The following is a 19,050-nucleotide window of genomic DNA, read 5'->3' on the forward strand; positions in this document are numbered from 1 at the left end:
TAAAAATGCTACAACTGTGTGACGCTATCAATATGGTCCAAAATCTCTCAGGTGTTTCCAGCACCATATTGAATCTGTGTCATGAAGAATGTCATGAAGAATTAGGGCAGTTCTGAGGGGGCACAACCCTGTATTAGCAATTTGTACCTAATAAATGCCAATGAGTGTACACTACATTACATTTATTAGAGGGTTATGACATTCTCTTTTCTAGAGTCTTGCAAAAAAGTTGTTAAAAACCAAATAATTTTCAAGCTTTTCATGTATGCTAATACATCTGTATTAGGGCAAAGATCTGAGCAAGTTTTCTACACTGTACAAAAGTATCACTACAGCCATGTCAAAGATTAGCTTTGCACATTACTCTCTGTAGTCCCTCGTTGTCACAGACTGCAATATCCTCCTTCACCTTAGAAGGACGTGGGGGCGCTGTTTTAAATGGCAGCCCTTTGGCGTCTGCGGTCTTCTTCTACGTTTCCTGATAAGCTGTCTAACAACAAGCACAGCGGCTCATGAATCCAGAGACTCCTCGGGCTTTCTGGGATTTGGAGAAACGTGGCAGGTTACAATGACTCAGTGGGCTGAATGAAATTATTTTAGCGTATGCGAATAAGAGGAGACTCACGTTGGTGACTAGTTGTGAACGCTTCGGAGGTAAGTTAAACTCGATCTCGTCAGCCAAACTTAACGCTGTTGCTAACACAAGCTGCTGGACTTGGAGAAGACAGAAAGCTTCTTTTTAGACATGCAACAGTTTATTTTTATTGATCATTTTATCAAACGTCCAGGTATGCAATTTACGTTAAAGGCTCAAAGAAGACGCAAAAAAGAGAAGAAACCATGTCTTACAGATGGTTTACTTAACTTAGCCCATTCTTTACATGTCGTATGTTTGTCTTAAAATGTTAGGACCCATTTGTTAAGTTTGCTTTTTGTTAACCATCTGTGTTGTCCTAAATGTGACAGCTACTGATGGTATGGGCCATATGGATGTTAAAGTGAAATAATCACACTTGTTTTAGTTTGGGCATATAGCTCCAAAATCTCACACAGTCTGTTTCACAGGCCTGAACATGAAGACAGGAAGAAAATTTAAAGGTTTTACAAGTTCTTGGATTGCGTAGTTTGCTAGAGTCTATCTTTCTGTCATAATAGCAGGTGCACATGTAAAAGTAAAACTCGCCATCTCTAAAACTTTGACAGATATCAAAACCATTTAACACTTTCATCTCTCACTTTCCCTTAAAACACACATGTAACAGGGCTATACTCGTGATGTAGCTGCTTACCTGTAACTGCTAACAACCCAACTGCCTACTGTGAGGGGGTTTGAGAGTCAGACAACTATGGATGAGGACTTCCCAACCTTGAAACCAAGACGCATCCAAAATCAGAATGTGGTCCATCGTCTTGAGAAGCGTAGGATCTGCTCCGGTCGACCTGGAGCTCACTGGTACCGAGTGCGCTGTTTCCACCAGAACCTGTTCCCCAACTTCACAGTGGTTAACGTGGAGAAGCCACCCTGCTTCCTCAGGAAATTTTCACCAGATGGACGCTGTTTTATCGCCTTCTCCTCTGACCAAACCTCCCTAGAGGTAAGAGGAGACAAACCCTCTATTATTTCACATTCCCTAATCCAAATATCTTGTGTGATTCTTATCTTCCATCTGGTCCAGAGTGTAACTCACACAGTCTGTTGAAATAAGAAATTCACCAGAAAATATTGTTGTTGTTGTTCATCATACAGATATACGAATACCAAGGCTGCCAGGCAGCTCAGGATCTGCTTAGAGGCCAAGAAGGAGAGACTCTTCTCACCACCAACGATCAGCGCTCCCTCAACATACGAGGACGCCTGTTTGAGCGCTTTTTCTCTTTGCTCCACGTTACAAATGTGGCCTCGAATGGAGAGCACCTGAACCGGGAGTGCAGCCTCTTCACAGACGACTGCCGCTATGTCATTGTCGGATCGGCTGTTTATGTTCCTGAGGAACCGCCCCCATTCTTCTTTGAGGTATCAGCTTAGTAGAAAATTTAAAAAAGGAAGATGCAGAAATGATTTATTTTTCTCCTGCTGCTCCTTTCATCTACATTTCTCCCACCAGGTGTACCGCAACAATGAATCCGTGACTCCCAACCCCCGGTCTCCTTTAGAAGACTACTCTCTCCACATCATCGATCTCCACACTGGTAGGCTATGTGACACCAGGTCATTTAAGTGTGACAAAATCATCCTGTCACACAACCAGGGCCTCTACCTCTACAGGAACATCCTGGCTGTGCTGTCGGTCCAGCAGCAGACCATCCATGTCTTCCAGGTGAGTATTTAAATAGCATGTTGCAGTGATGAGACAGTCTGTGATATAAAGCGTTAATAATTTGCTTTTGTGGCTGTGTCAGGTGACTCCAGACGGAACTTTTCTGGATGTGAGGACTATCGGTCGGTTCTGTTATGAGGACGACCTCTTGACTCTTTCAGCTGTTTATACGGAAACTCAAGCTGAGAATCAGCCAGGCTTCGCCCGTCTGTACACCGACAAAACCATCAACTCCCTCAAGCACAGACTGTTGGTCTACCTCTGGAGGAGGGCAGAGCAGGACGGCAGCGCCACAGCCAAGAGGAGGTAGTGATCATGTTGGATCAGTCGACTTGAATGAACTGCATATAGTGACAGAAAGCCCTTTACAGTTATTTATCTCTAGTACTCACTTACTTATAACTTAAAACTAAATCCTCAGCCACATAAAATATTAGGGTGGAGAGCTTCCTGTTCCTGTGCAGCATTTCCTGCAGAGATAATAATCTTCTTCTCCAATATGTTGTCAAACTGTTGACAGACTCAAACTTTATTGCCTGTTCTGCAGTTTTGATAAGCTGAGTGTGGTGGCATCAGATCTCCACCTGGTTGTGGTTAAAATGGTTGTCTAACTCGTAGCAGATGTCGAGAGGGGGTGAATAACTGTGAGCTGCTTTTCTAGACAGTAGAGGTGGAATCTCCGCTAAGTGTAATTTGCTATTTGCTTATTTATTATTAAGTTTGTATGTGGGGAAAATGCTGCTGTGCACTGCTAGGAGAGCAAGATTAGGCACTTTTGAGTGAAAGGGATGTCAAGTTCAAGGGCAATCTGATATTGTATATACTTCAATATTTAGACCCAATTAATTTATATCCAAACAGTCAAATATTAAGGACCGCTCCATAATTTAAGATCTGATTAAAAAAATAACCTTTGTTGTGGAGAATAATGGCATGCAAATGTGGACAGGAAAAAATGTATATCTATGTGGATATGCTGCCGTGGATTTGCGGCAGATGGCCGCCCCTCCCTGAGCCTGGTTCTGCTGGAGGTTTCTTCCTGTTTCCTTCCCACTGTCGCCAAAGTGCTTGCTCATAGGGTCATATGATTGTTTTTGGTTTATGGTTTTTCTCTGTATGTATTATTGTGGGGTCTACCTTACAATATAAAACGCCTTGAGGTGACTGTTGTTGTGATTTGGCGCTGTATAAATAAAATTGAATTGAATATGCTGACAGAGCCCTGAGGCCTTTAAACACAGACACAAAAAATTCATACAAATGTTTTGTGTGTCACAAAGATCTTTCAGACTCACCTGTTCCTAATGCAGCTGTTCACACTAACTGCATCATTTAAAAGAACAAATTTGTGGCTTTTTTTTTTTTTCCTTTCAATATGCGAATAGACCAATCGGACCAATCAGACCACTGCATTTGGCAACAAGCGCAGTTATAACTCAAAATGCGGACTGCCACTGAATATACATTGATATGGAAATGGTAAAATAACGCTGTTATAATATAATCCTTCTCTGCCTCCTTAGATTTGGTCCTAACTCTGCCAACAAAAGCTCAAACTGCACCACTGACATCCTGACATATGTACGCACTTTTCATGATGGGTGTGTTTGCTTGTATGTTGTTTATGGGTTCTGCATCTACTTCTGGGAAAGCACACCAAAGGTGGATGTAGAAGGAGCTGCGAGTATAGGACTCATCGTGTTTATGTTCTTCTTCTTCAAACGATAAATTGCTTGTGCCATCTCTCAGTGTTGGATTTTGCTGAATATGGAGAAAGAGCCCGATTGTCATTCACTCCAGCCATTCTTCACTCACTTATGTCCTCAATGCATGCGAGGTGCACCGCCCTTCTATAAATGGGCAGCAAAAGATGGCAGAGGAGAGAGAGGCAAAAAAATCGGATGCTCAGCCGGATGTTGAGGAGGCTCCACATTATTGGATGTAATTATCAACTCAAATTCCATTATCAGAAAAATAATTCAATTTTCTTGATTATTGGTTGCCATATTTTGTATCTCTATGCCTGTATGGACGAATAAGAAAGCCTTTGTTGTCTGCAGAGGGAGTTGTACTAAATGTCATCACAGGTTGTGATAGATGTTTATGATTGTTTCCAGGCTCTCTAATGAGAACATTTCTTTAATCTTAGATTAACTTAGAGTAAAGATTTTGGGGGTATTTTAATTTTGGTTCAAGGTTAAAATCAAATGGTATGTATGGCTTTGGAGAATTGTGATGCGCATTTTTAAACTTTATCTATCAAGTGGTTGATTTGAGTCACAATCGGTACTGAAAAACTAATCATCAGCTGTAGCTCAAATCTGAAGCCTGAAACTGCACCGTCTTATCTCGTGGCTGTCACAGAGTGACACAATTATCTCCGGTTCCTTGGCATGTATTTTCATCTGTTTGTCAATTCCATCTTGAATTTTATACAAAGTCATGGATGTTGATTCTGATCTGAAAAGTAAAGCCATTGTACATTCGATGTATACTATAATTCCCAGAAACTAGGGCTGGGCTTATACCGTTCACGGTAATACCGGTATAATGTTGGGCAACGATAAGAAAATGAAATATTGCGATAGAATATGGGTCAAACGCGCAGGGCCTTTGTTTACATACGCACATGGCAGAAAAAGCGCGGCGACGGAGAATGAGGAGGGCGAAAGCGGATCGTTGAATGAAACTGATGAACCAGAATTGGTTTGTAAAATTGCTGCAACTTCAGTGGTGTGGAACTGGTTTAGCTTTTGTCCGTCAGATACACAACAAAGCACTATTTTTGGTAGAGCATGCTAGCGGGCCGTCATTATTACTGTGGTTTTTTTGGTTTTTTTTTTGGAAAATACGGCACACTTAAAATCAATCCTTTGATTTTTCTGAAAATCGACAGTGCCCCTTATAATCCTGTGTGCCTTATGTATGAATTCTGGTTGTGTTTACTGACCTTGAAACGATTTTATGTCGTACATGGCGCTCAAAAATCTGTCAAATGTTTTAGTACGACTTTGCTGAGCTGCGAACCCGCACCGCTTGATGGATTGTCGGAGCACTACGGCTATCATAGGCAGGAGCCTCGTGGAGTGATACATACTGTGCTTCAACATAATATTACCGTATTGTATGTGTATAACCTCTTTTTAAGTTTTGTGGATATTATACATGGTTATGCTGAGGATATGTCGGCCAATTTCCACGGGAAATGCCTTTTGGTTAAACTGTCAGCGAGGAATTTGCATTTGCACTGTTACATTTTTATATAACTTTAATGCACAAAAAATAGCTGCTTGTTTAAAGTTGTGGAGTTGTAAAATATTTTGTCTAGTGACAATTATGTCGTCAGTTATATCGTTATCGCAAATTTTCAAATGTATATCACGATAAATATTTTTGGTCATATTGCCCATCTCTACCAGAACACCTCCCCCGTTGCTCCTGTGATTTGTTTATACCCGTCTTCACAATGAGTCGCATCAAGGCGCTTTATATTGTATAGCAAAGATCTTACAATATCAGAGAGAAAACCTCAACAATCAGACATTTGTCTTTTGAGCAGGCACTTGGGGACAGTGGGAAGGAAGAACTCCCTTTTAACAGGAAAAACACTCAGACAGAATCAGGCTATCACTGAATTCATGCATGTTTTTCTGATTGCCAGACAGATTTAAAAAGAAGTAGGGGCAGCCTTATACATACATGGCACACATGCCATATATCTGTTTAATTCGTATTCGTATGACCTTTACTACATGCCAGTCCACTTCTCTTTCTACCCAAAATTTCCTGTCTGGCTCTTCACATTTACTGTCTAATAAAGTGTAAGATGGTGACGGTGTTAAATTCAAAAAAGAAAGAAAGACAATAGAACAGACAAATATTCATATTTTAAAGTTTAATTAAATTTGCTTGGCAAAATTCTGACTTGTGTAATTGGCAAGGTTTTTCAGCTCAGCTTATTTAGTGTTATCTCATTTTCTGTGTAATGCTGTGTGAGTAAATTAACTGCTGAAGCACTAAAACTCTTCATGGTTTTGTCCACTGTGCATCTATGATTAATTAAAGGCCATCCAGCATGTAAGTTTCCTTTTTTGTTTGTTTGCAGGTTTTTCCAGTTTTTTGATCAGCTGAAACGTTTAAGGATGTGGAAGATGCAGCTGTTGGATGAGCATCACCTCTTCATCAAATACACCAGCGAAGACGTGGTCACGCTCAGAGTTACCGACCCCTCGCAGGTAGAGAGAGCACACAGAAAATATGATCTGAGTTTGAATTCCTCCCTCTCCTCTCTTTGTTGCTTTCCCCAGCCTCTCTCTCTCTCTGTCCTTTGTTGTTTGTGCTGTGTAACAGGAATTCCTCTTTCAGGTCTCCAAGGATACGCTTGTCCTACAGATTCTGTTCAGTTCTGAATTCACTGTGGCAACAAATAGACCTAATTAATGCTCAGTTTATTTTCAAGAAATGTCACATTTGACTTCTGAGCTAATCAGCCATTTTTAATTTACCCTTGAAGACTTTATAAACATTGCCATATTCAACTTGCAGTGACCCTGTAATGTAAACATGCTGAAGCCTTCAAAGCTTTAATGATGCTAGAATGAATGTCTCGTGTCTGACTATGTTTTTTTTGTTCTCTCCATTAAAGGCCTTGATCATGGTTTTAAAAAACATAGCTACATCAAAGTATTAATTACCGATTAAATTAATTAAAGTAAATAATTACAGAATGATTTGTTGTGTTTCTCTAAATTTCCACTCCCCTGTTTGGATCTCTCACAGCCATCCTTCTTTGTTGTGTACAACATGGTGTCCACGGAGGTGCTGGCTGTCTTCGAGAACACCTCCGACCAGCTGCTGGAGCTGTTTGAGAATTTCTGCGACCTGTTCAGAAATGCTACCCTGCACAGCCAAGCTGTCCAGTTCCCCTGCTCTGCTTCATCAAATAACTACGCACGGCAGGTCCAGAGAAGGTACCGACTAAAAATTAAAGTGAAATGATGAAAAAGTAGCCACATGGTGATGATTAACAAAGTCGATGCATAATGCCAAAAACTACATTTTATCTCATTTGAAGATTTCTGCCAAAGTGAGTCTTGCAGATTAGGCTTCAGTTAAGATTAAGATTCTTACCTTTACTATAGACTGTATATATAAAATGGCATAAGCCACCATACCATCACAATCTAGTTTTGGACTCTTGGAGCTGTTTTTTACCATTTTGATCACTGCCATATTGGTTTCTTTTATAACCAGAAGTAACCATATTTTGGACAAGATGATGATAGATCATCTAGCATTAGATAGCTAAGTTGCCATCTATTTCTAACGTGCCTGGTTAGCGAATACAGATTGTATTGGTCTAACAGAGAGACACAGTAACAGATAACAGTAACAACTGCACCACACAGTAAGCTGTATTATTTGGTAGATAATATACCAGAAGATGACATCAGAGATTGCAGAATAAATCTCGACGAGGCCAGGCCAACGATCGCAATGCATGGAAACGGGTTGTGAAGGAAATTCGACAACCATTGGCACTCACAGCAGCGCATGAGTCGATCCAGACCTAATGCAGCAAGGGATCAAAGAAGAGAAGAAAGATACCAGAAAGCACCAACAGTACAAATACAATGATGAGGACCAGTTCAGTGACTCACGTTAATGAAGATGAGGCCAAGCTACGAGCTATTAGCTACAGCGCTCTCTCTGTCTATAAGACATTTACCCACCATACAGTTGTTATGAAGGAAGAAACTGTTCATACAGGCCAAAACCACTTTTTGTTCCAGGCTGTAAGATTAACAACTTTTTAATGTTGGCATTAAAAAGCTGTGAATCAGGTCTCTGGACGTGTCATGGCATTTTTATTTGTATTTTTATTTAATTAGCCACTATCTGTGTTATGTACCCATAATACTATCTGTGGACACTGCTGCTAACCAAGCTTACTAGCATTAGCTGACAACTAGTCCAAATATATTCATGTTTGTCTTCAAAACCCAACCTATAAACAGAGCACACAGAGCACATTACCATCACGTTCAAGGTGGCTTTTCCATCTTTTATTTACAGTCTGTGATTATGAATGGAAAATGCAAAAAACCCTAAAAAACAGATCAGGTCACGTTGGATTCTAAATAAAAGAAGAAAATGTTCCTAATGCCACACAGCATCAAATGTCAGGGAGGATTTTAAGACAGTGGTCAGGAAGTGAAGCAGATCAGCAACGATCGCCTAAAGGAGGGAGGAAAGGAGTTTTAGGACTTAATCTGGATATAGAAGAAAGACATTAAGACGGTTAGTGTGGCTGGAGGAACTGTGATTGAATTTGGTGGTTTGACTGGCCAGCATAGGTGACAAAATCCTCCTGTGGAGGGTAAAGCAGAATGGGGTGGCAAGGAGGGGCGCTGGAGAAGGAGGAGACGATAAAGGATAGTTTGAGTGAGGAAAAGAGCTCAGAATTGGATTTTAGAGTGGTGAAAATTGATGTCGGACAGGAGGAGGGGAGAAATTGAAAGCTGGTGAGCACATTCCGCAAACCCGATTTGTACCACTTACAACTAGCTGGCAGTGAAGCCCAGTTCAGAGGGCTTCAGTCTAGCACAAGCCAGGTAGAGCGAAACAGACAGGCCGGTAAGACTGGAGATAATGTAGTATGAAACAAAGTGAGAGCACGTCTGAAAAATATGGATCCCGAGCTTAGAAGAGTGAAGGGAGAGAGGAGGAGTGAGACCACCGAGTCACTGCTGAGTGCTGGAAATATATAGTGAGAGTTTGGAGACTACAATTTATAAAAAGTTCTCAGAAAAGTGTTTTTGATTTTAAATGCCATTTATAGAAATCTATTCAATAAATGGAGAATTTGCACATAAACCCAGCTGCAGTGGAAACAAGACAATTCAGGATCACAGGGGTTAGCTAATGTTGAGCTGTCTGTCTGCCGCTTCAGATTTAAGGACACTATTGTGAATGCCAAATACGGCGGCCATACCGAAGCGGTGCGTCGGCTGCTGGGTCAGCTGCCCATCAGCGCACAGTCCTACAGCAGCAGCCCTTACCTCGACCTCTCCCTCTTCAGCTATGATGACAAGTGGGTATCAGTGATGGAGAGGCCTAAGACCTGCGGAGACCACCCCATCAGGTATGGACTCCATCAGGATGACCTGTCCTCTTGTAATCTTAATGTATGACGCGATTCATGCTAATTAATGTCCAGAAATTAGGCTTTCTCCTTCTTGACTGCGATTTCCACTACTATCTTGTTTTAATTTATCCTGATTGTTTTTCATTTACATATTTAAAGAAATCCAGTGCCAAAGGACACTTTTTTGTTTATAAACTTAATAAATAATTGTGATAAACAATTGAGATTAACATTTTTTGACCAAATAATTGTGATGGTGGTTTTTGTGCCGTAATCCAGCAGCCTTACTGACTATGAAACTTGGGTAGTGATGTGGAGGACACACTGTCGCTTAACTAAATGGTTAATCAGCTGTAAATTAAACATCAACGATTTCGATAAAATGTTCTGGAAAAATGCAAAACAACCAAAATATGAAAGAAAATTTAACAAAACTTCTCACATGGTAACTTTCTTTTTTTGTTAGTTTAGAAAAAAAATAATCATTTGAGGCCATTTTTTTTTGTTCCCACTGGCATTATCTTTATATATCCCAGTAATAAAATGAAAACATAGGCGTGAAAATAAAACATTACTCAAGATAAAAAGGGAATGGCTTAGGGAGCTCAATCTGTCTGGTTAGAAACCATAAACCATTGTCAGCCCATTTCACCTGTGTGAGTAAATGAAGTGACAACAGGTGCACTGCAAAATGTGCAACAGGCAACCCACAAAAAGGCAGTGGCTTTGCAGGTGCTGGCCATAGACTACTGCGGTGTCCTTATACGTCCTGACTGATTTTTTCTCCAGTTTTGCTTTTCGCTGGTTCGCAGGTTGCACAGGTAGTTCAGATCCTCCAGCATGGCGTGGTTTGCTCTGTTTCCTATCATGGTGTCAACAGTGTAGAAGAAATGCAAGGATACAGAGACAAGAGGGAGCTGTTGGGGCTTTAGAAGGCCATCAACACAGCAGCAGAAACCAGTATTTGCTCTTTTCTGCGAGGAGCAGCACTACCAGCCCCCCTACATAATAACCTAAAACGGACTGCTCACGTGCCATCTGTCTGACCAAACAGTCAGAAACAAACTCCATGAGGCCACAGTGAGAGCCTGGTGTCCTTCAGTGGGACCTGTGCTAACAGACCAGCACCGTTCAGCTCACCTGGCATTCGTTAGAGAGCACCAGACCTGGCAACAGTATCAAACTTACACCTGTGCTTTTCCCGTCATTACACATCAAAATGTCTGCTGTGGAGAACGTAGAGCTAAAATCACATCTGCATCGTTTCTCTAGATTTACCATTCACTGGCCTATCAGAAAAATGTAACAGACTGTTATTATTTACAGCGTATGAAATCATTTTCAGTTATGCACTCTATACTGAAATGATTAAAAACAGCTGAGAGCAGACTGGCACGCTCTGGCCAATAATTATAAGAGTTGTCGAGGTGCCTTCATAACCAGCTTCGTTCAGTTGTAGCTTCTGTGTCTTAGAGGCGCTGGACGCGGTGATGTGCGTGCCGTTATAAAACCGCTGTTAGATCAGACACTTTGATTCAAAAAATATGAGAATTGGCAAATTGAAATTGATTTTAATGTTGAGCTGTGATATGCTGTCACACCAGTCAATTCTTAGTAAGACTGGAGCCAAGTGCAGAAGAAACATTTGCTGAAATTTAAAGTAATTTGAAATAAGCAATGGACACTGTTGTTTTCACAGCTAGGCTATGATTGCCTGACCCATTATTAGGGCCATTTGTCACCTTTTTTTTTTTTTTAAGCTTATCAACTGATTAGCAAAATTATTGACAGGTTAATCAGTCATAGTCTTAGCCGCTTGCTCCCCAAATAAGATGAAAGAACAGTACTTTGGATTTTCATCATAGAGCGTCCTAGAAAAGAAGAGACTGGACTAAATGAGTTTAACGCAGCTTCTGTGTCTCTCATCTCTGACCCACCAGATTTTATGCACGTGACTCCGGCCTGCTGAAGTTTAAGATCCAGGCGGGCCTGCTGGGACGGCCGGTTAATCACGCTGTGCGTCGCCTGGTCGCTTTCACCTTCCACCCTTTTGAACCCTTTGCCATTTCTGTCCAGCGCACCAACGCAGAGTACGTGGTCAACTTCCACATGAGACATGTGTGCGCGTGAGGAGCTGGCGTAAAAATGGACTCACACTTGGAGATAAACTGCGGGCCTGTTGGGCTTCTGTTAGCAGCTACTGGTGACAATACAACAAACATGTCCTCCATCGGGAGGCACAAAACACTTTGTTCTCTTAGTCGCCGTCTCCTCCTCCAGAGAAATCAGCAGCCTTCTCTCTGCATTCTTCTCCTGATGGAAACCACTGTTCCTCTCCTCTTTCCCCTGCCATCACACAGCACTCACTGCACCTCAGCCCCTCTTCTCCCTCAGTGAGAAGGCTGCAATTCTGCCATTTCCCTTTTGCCTTCTCTTTGCCCCTTCCTCCACCAAACAAAGAGCGACCTGTAGGGAGGAGAGGGTGGAATAAGTGTAAATGGAGATGTGTAGAGAGTGATTGATGTGCAGCTGAGGTGGGAGCTGTAGGTAGCCGGACCTCTTAGAAGGAACCAAAGGTGTTTTCTTTTTCCTGCTGTGCACATTCAGGTCCAAATTTCTTATCCGGTCGGTGAGCAGCAGTCAAGCAAACTTTTTTTTTTTTTTTTTTTTTTTTTTTTCCTCACATGGATGTGGAAAGAGGTCGTGTTATTTTAGATTCGTTTTACAGTTTGTTTTTTAATTTACATGCTACTGTTTGTATATATTTTATGGCAATAAAATGATCTACATTTTGGGTACTGTTTTAGGTGTGTGTGTGTGTGAAGATTTAAGCAGCGTTATTGTTCCCTATAAATAATTGCCCTGTTTATTCTTTGCTTCAGATTCTTCTATATGAATTCATTTATTCACACACTTTAGAGTGCAGAAACAAGTAATCTGCATCGTTTCTCCAAATGAAATTTTCTATATTTTTTTCCTTTTTCATCTCTAAACCTGAACTTTTTTTTTTTTAACTAGCTGTGTCTTTAGAGGCTTTATAAAGCACCAGAAGTGATGCTGGCACTCATTGGACCTGCGCACAGAGAGCAGACAGGACACAGTGTAAGTGTCATCATATTTAATTTGAAAAGCTGATCCCTGCAGTCTGTTCTGCTGCACTGTATGGGATCATAACGATGCCATGTTATACCCACTCCATCTGTTCTCCGCACTACAGCGCTGGCCATGTTTTTAAGCTTAAACGTGTCACTAAAAACGCACGGATACAAACAAATCTACAAATATGCAAATTAATTAACACCTCTCTCCTCCTTCCTGGCACTGATATGAACATGTAAAGGCAACAAGGCACACACCGAGCCAGCTGCGGAGAGGTCACAGTAGTATGGAAAGCAGGTGCTGAGGGATTAAGTGTTCTCATAGCCTCTGGTTACACGTGGACATGGGAAGCTTGTGTGTGTGTCTTTGTCTGACAGGCGGACTAAAAGGGCTTCGAGGGAAAGGGAAGATGGATGATAGAAGCAGTGAGCAGAGGAGTGACAAAACGGTAGACTGATACTTAAGGAGGCCGTGTTATGTCATTGTCATTATAGCGTGTTTGTGTAAGTTTGTGTGTGACGACAAGCTGTGATAATCAACTAATTACAGGAAGAGCACGCAGCGGGCACACACAGGCCTACATATAGGAGGACACAATGTGTGCTCTCCTAACAGATTCCTTCCCCCTCGTATTCTCCGTGTCTTTTAAAGCTTGCACTGACAGTTAGGCTGGAAATTGACACAAGCTCTATTTTCTGCACAGATGAATTAAAAAGCAGTCAGGTTACTGTGGTGCTAAAGTTACAGTCTTCAGTGCAAGCAGGGAAAATAGATGACTGCATGAATCTGACGCCTCCCAGTACTTACTACAATGACAGATGTGTTGTATCTGTCTCCTTCCTCAGAATCAGGTAAACACAGAGCCTTCTCCCTGACCTTGGTTGCTAAGGAAACATAACCGCTCTCTGCTTGGTAACCTAGTCTTTTCTAATTACTGTTGTCTAGGCAACAGCGCAACCAATGTAATCCAGAAAAGGCCACAATCCTAAGTGTTTCCTGTTGCAGCACTAGTCTTCACAGATCTAACTGCACACAGCTGCATTTAATGTTTCGGACAGCAGAACCCAGTGAAAATGTGCAGGCTGGTGCAGCACTGTGCGTTACTCTGTTGTTTATTCTGAGCCCTTCACTCCATGTTCAGTGTGGTTCACAGCAGTCACAGATGCACGACGACCAGATTCTCTACATTTTTTGTTTTGAGGTGATGTTATTTTGTTCATCATCAAAGCAAAAATGATTCAAGCTGTGTGCGCTTTGGGATGTTATGAAAGCATTAGGAAATTCATGCACAGAGATGTGTTTCCATCACTCCAGAGTACGTTCTTTCTTTTGTTTCTAACTCGTGATGTAACCCTGATGCTGCCCTTAAACCACGTTTTGCACCTCAAACTGAACTGGACCAGCCTCATGTCTTCACAGGACTCAAGTGTGAATGAAAACTTGAAATTTAAAACACATTTTGAAGATGCCTGACTGTACACAACGACGGATTCCAAAGTTCAATATGCAAAATAAGCCCCCAGTATAACTTACAAACTTTGATAACTATTAAAAATGTTGCACCTAAGAGCAAATAGGAGTTAATAGCTCAGGTAGATTTGAGGCCAAACCAGAGATATGCTTGTAATCGTCATACAAAGTTCTCCACTTTGCTTGTGGTCAAAATTGGTGCTTCCAATTCATTAAAAGTTTTAGGACTGTACACCTCCTTCCACACTCAATCCCTAAATGTCTGTACTACTGGTGGATAAATGGGGAGAACAGCAACAGCAGGTAATATATTAATAAATGGTGAGATATTTATCTTAAAATAAAATAAAAAAATGGATACATTGTTAAAACTAAAAAGATTTTAACAAATGGTTCAAATAGTTCGCTTATAGTAATTAATACAGCATTGGACAGATTGATGGCTAAATGGTAAACAATTAACTAAAAGGATAGAGTTAGTTTAACTTCCAAAGATTAAATCTGAAATCTGACAAGTGGCAATCGGATGCTGGATTTTTTTTTTTCCTTCTTTTTTTGACAGGACAGGGAAAAAAGCTGTGAACTACAAGTGTGGGGACTTTCACATATGCACAGCTGGTTTAGAGAACTGCAAAAATGTAACTGACATGTAGAGGAGGAATGAGATAATTGGTGCATGAGAAAAGATGGATATGGTGTCTGGTCCTGTTTCAGCCCGGGAGGCTGTTAGTCAAAGAGAACATAGCCCACTGCACATATCATACAGGTATGTGAAAAATAAAATTTTCACAGGTCTCTGTGCAGTCCTGTGAAAAACTAAGTACACACCATGATTCAGTAGCTTGAGGAACCACCTTTAACAGCAATAACTTGAAGTAATTGTTTTCTGTATTACTATCAGCCTTTCACTTGGTTGTGAGGGAATTTCTGTACAGTGTTGATTTTCAATTCAATTCAATTCAATTTTATTTATATAGCGCCAAATCACAACAAAAGTCGCCTCAAGGCGCTTCATAAATTCATTTGATTTGATTCATTGATGTTTGTGGGCATTTATTTATGCACAGCTCTCTTAAGGTTCTGCAACATTTCAATCAGGTTGAAGTCTGGACTTTTAACTGGGCCATTGCAACACCTCGATTCTTTTACGTTTCAGTCCTTCTGCTTGCTTGAGATCATTGTTCTCCAATTTGGGCCAAACTTTAGCTGTCAGACAAGTTGCTTCACATTTCTCAGGAATACTTTTCGTATTCAGAGGAGTTCATGGTCGACTCAATGACTGCAATGACTCGATGACCATGTTCTGGGGCCAAACATCTCCACTTTGCTCTCATCTTTCCAAAGGACATTGTTCCAGACGTTTTGTGGTTTGATCAGTTGCAACTTTGTAAACTGAACTAGTGCTTTTCAGAGAGGCTTTCTCCTGGTAGCCCTTCCAAACATGCCGTCCTTGTTCCTTTATTGTTTAATTGTAATGTCATGAACATTAACATTTAACATGTTCTGAGGCCTGTAATTTTAAATTTACATGTTTTTTTGTTGTTGTTTGTTTGTTACACTTTCTGCGAGTATTGCACAATCTGGTGTTGAGGTGAATTTGCTGGGGCATCCACTCCCAGGTTGTGACATTGTGTTAACTCGCAACTAAATGATCCAGACCAGAAAAGTGCCAAAAGTTCTGCTTTTACAGAGTTGGTGATACTTGCTTATAATTAGTTAATATATTTACCCTCTTAATTCCTATAGACGCAGTAAGGACATACTTACTGAGCACATTCAAAGTCTGTTAGTGTTTCTGAGTCATAACTATAATATGAACAGCACTGTGGGAAGTACAAGTCTGTTTGTTGCACCTTTCTGAGCAAAGTCACCATGGTGCACATTGACAGGCTAATAATTAGCAATAGCAAGAGGCTGTAAAGTTTACGTTTAGACATGTTATTTAAGGGACTGTGTGAAAATTGATCAGGATTTAGCTTGTAATGTGAAGGACGCAGTGGACTCATATTATTTGTATGTTCTATAACCTGATAGATATTTTAATGGGCTTGGAGATCTGCTGAAGAAATATCATATTTTCTGTCTTATGGATAATTTATTTTAAAGTTAATAAAGATAGATAGATAATTTTTGTAATTTGGGGTCAAACTTGGAAGTACTGAGTTGGGTTCAGGAATAATTGTCTCTACTTTTTTATTGATTAGTGGACAGATATCAATTTCAAATATATAAAATAAACTATTCTTTTTGATTAATTACGGAGCCTCTCAAATGAGCTGAACTTCAAATTTTAGACATCAGATGTGATTATGACACAACTTGCATTTAATTTTATTTATATAAGTGTTCTTGTTCTGTTTCACACACCATATATCTAATGACCACGTCCACAGTCTGAAACCTGGACTGAATTTCCTGATGCTGTGTTCCAATGAAAAGCTTGAATGCCAAAAAACAAAGGAGGGCAGCCAGTTGAACGTGGGGCTCAAGTTTACTACAGACTGGTGAAAAACATCAGCGGGCTGGTGAAGAAAAGAACAGATAATCATATGGATACTAGGTGAGTGGGGGAAAAAAAGGTCAGAACAGATTTACCAGGAGGGGATTTCATTATCCTGTGACATATAAAGAGCAGACTGAATGCTCAATGATGAGAGAAGGGCCACAGTTTTATTACACTGCAGCTGGCTGCTGCATTTCTCAACTGTGTTACTCCGTTTTAGTCACTTACATAGCCATGTTTTGCTTCTTTAAAAAAAAAAAAAAAAAGAACTATAACTTGCAAATAAGGTGGTAACAATGTTCTGGTTTCTCTAAATAATCATAGATAGATAGATAGATAATGTGAACCGACAGTTCTTCTTGAAACTGGCTGTCTCTACTGTCTGTGCTTATCTTTTTGAATTAATATAGTAAATCAATGAGGTTTAGAGCCCACCACACAACCTCTGCCTTTGCACCTTTCATATCCTTCATCTGTCATGTTATTGACCACACTCATATTGTCCCTCCTTGTAACATATAACACTATAACAGTGTCAACATTTCATATCACACAAATTAGCACTTTATCCGTCTGTACAGCAGACTGAGACTTTGCGAAGGCCTCCTGGTGAGAAGCATGAAATCACACCACCACCACCTAATGAGCGGGGGGAGCAGGAAGGAGGTCCAAATATTGACAGCTAATACTTGATTGAAGGGTCGGGGTGTCCCCCGGCTCGTAGGTGTGTGCTCACACACACCTTCATGCGCTACAGCCGTCTCTGACGTGCACAGAGAGACATGGATGCCTCACATACAGTCCTCAGGCCCGGCACCCTGCTGAGACAAATACACAGCTTGACTGTAGGAGATCATTTCTAACTGACTTCTTTTCTGGCCCAGACACACCCAGTTGGGTGCCAACACGTGCATATACACAAACACTGATTTGTCTTCATGCCTATAACACAAACACACGTGTGTTTGTGTTATAGGCATGAAGGCATGGAGGCCGAGGCATGCTCGGTGAGGTACCTCACCGAGCACCGGTTGGGGGGTTTCAGGTGGAAGTCCGCAGGGAAGGTTTCGCAGCATGGTCGACCTAAAAATATAAAGTACTGGGAGGTCCTTTGTGGATAAGCTGTAATCCTCTGAACTGGGAAAGAAAGATAAGAAACAACCTCTTAATATGTACGTCTTCATGCTTGTGATAATATGGCATAAAAAGTAGCGGAGGGCTCTTCTGAAGATTTATATTATTACAGTAAAAGGAAAACTGAGTGTATTCACTTCAGATTCAGCTGGAAATACAGAGCGTCGATATCCTTGAATCCAGCGCTGTTCGCTTTCACGTTACAATCAGCAACAGGTGATCAGAGTTCTCCACCTGCTGGACAAAAATAACACCTGCAGCTTCTTCTTGATCTCCTCGGTAAGTAATCGGGTACTTTTACCCAAGCACTGCATTTATAGGCGCTCCTAACATTAACTGTCAAATCACTTCACTGCACGCAAAATGACCTGTTGTTACTTCGTGGATCTGACATCTTCATGTATGTCCTCGTCTCACAATTGTGGCAGCAGCTTTTGTAAAACCCACAAAAACAGCTAAACGCGATCCTACTGCTAGAGGCTGAAAATGTAACCTTAACATAATGGCTTCTTCATCCAGGTTAGGTTTGGCATCAATGTATACTAACAGTGACAATCAGGTAATTGGCGCCTGGGCACAGACATGTGGCCTCATCAGGAAAACCCATCAATCAAATATATTTAGGGACGTTTTCAACTGAAAAGTGATTGACTGAATTATTTTTGTGCTTTTATGATTTTGTTTTGTCTCTTTGTTGTTTTTTCATATCTGTTTTTTTGCCTGTAGCAATCACATTTTCTCTTCCTTATTTAGTTTTCAAAATCTTTTATGGTTATGCTCGCCCTTCAGTCTGTAGTATGGTGTCAGTTTAGTACACACTGTTTACAGGGGCTGTGGGTTTATAACACAACAGATACATAATAATACACCATCACTACAACAACTGAATAAAGTATTATATGTGTTGGAAATTTTACTTGAATCAGACTTTTGTTGTTCATATGATTTGGCTGATTTGATGTGTTTTAACCACAAGATGGCACTAAATGTTGTGGCTATTAAAGCAGTGGTGGAAAATCTATTTGTATTCTTTACAATAAGTAAAAACTCCATTACATCTGTTTGCACTCGTTCCTTTTGTGTAACATGGAACCAAAAAATTTAACACTTTCTGAAAAATTCCTAATGTTTGACTTTCTCCTATTTTGGCTCCTCCACAGTTACAACATGCTTGTTAGTATACAGTACCAAAGGAAAGGCTGCAGAGGTGCAGCTGCTGACTGAGATGATAACATTGCATGCATGTGGCAGGGATACATACGATTCATCAGTTAATGTTATGGTGATTTTTCCACAGAGGTATTCTTTTTCTTTCTTGTCTCGTGTTTGCTGCATGTGTTCTGTATAATTACTGTGGATTACTGAATAATTTATGTGGA

General features: G+C 40.7%; 1 protein-coding gene and 1 long non-coding RNA gene across 4 annotated transcripts; one reads left to right on the forward strand and one right to left on the reverse strand.

Annotated features, from left to right (window-relative positions):
• The first annotated feature begins 463 nt into the window (after positions 1-463).
• Positions 464-14,957, forward strand: det1 (DET1 partner of COP1 E3 ubiquitin ligase). Of its 3 annotated transcripts, XM_040035310.1 has the most exons (10): positions 464-654; positions 1,263-1,595; positions 1,748-2,014; positions 2,106-2,318; positions 2,401-2,624; positions 6,424-6,553; positions 7,098-7,288; positions 9,271-9,462; positions 12,484-12,567; positions 12,942-14,954. In XM_040035310.1, exons 2-9 carry the CDS (start codon positions 1,347-1,349, stop codon positions 12,518-12,520), a joined length of 1,503 nt encoding a protein of 500 aa, XP_039891244.1. In that variant the 5' UTR covers positions 464-654; positions 1,263-1,346; the 3' UTR covers positions 12,521-12,567; positions 12,942-14,954. The 3 variants fall into 3 exon arrangements, with proteins under 3 accessions (XP_039891244.1, XP_039891234.1, XP_039891224.1); XM_040035300.1 differs by having other exon boundaries at positions 12,484-14,957; XM_040035290.1 differs by lacking the exons at positions 12,484-12,567; positions 12,942-14,954 and adding an exon at positions 11,406-11,625.
• Positions 14,958-16,736: 1,779 nt separating this feature from the next.
• Positions 16,737-18,583, reverse strand: LOC120735748. Its single transcript, XR_005696348.1, has 3 exons — positions 17,809-18,583; positions 17,554-17,674; positions 16,737-17,355 (listed from the first exon to the last, which is right to left on the reverse strand). It is a non-coding gene; the product is annotated as an uncharacterized LOC120735748 (long non-coding RNA).
• Positions 18,584-19,050: the final 467 nt, after the last annotated feature.

This window comes from Simochromis diagramma, unplaced genomic scaffold, assembly GCF_900408965.1.
Source record: "Simochromis diagramma unplaced genomic scaffold, fSimDia1.1 OVJJ01000333.1, whole genome shotgun sequence".
In the NCBI taxonomy this organism is placed as follows: Eukaryota; Metazoa; Chordata; class Actinopteri; order Cichliformes; family Cichlidae; genus Simochromis; species Simochromis diagramma.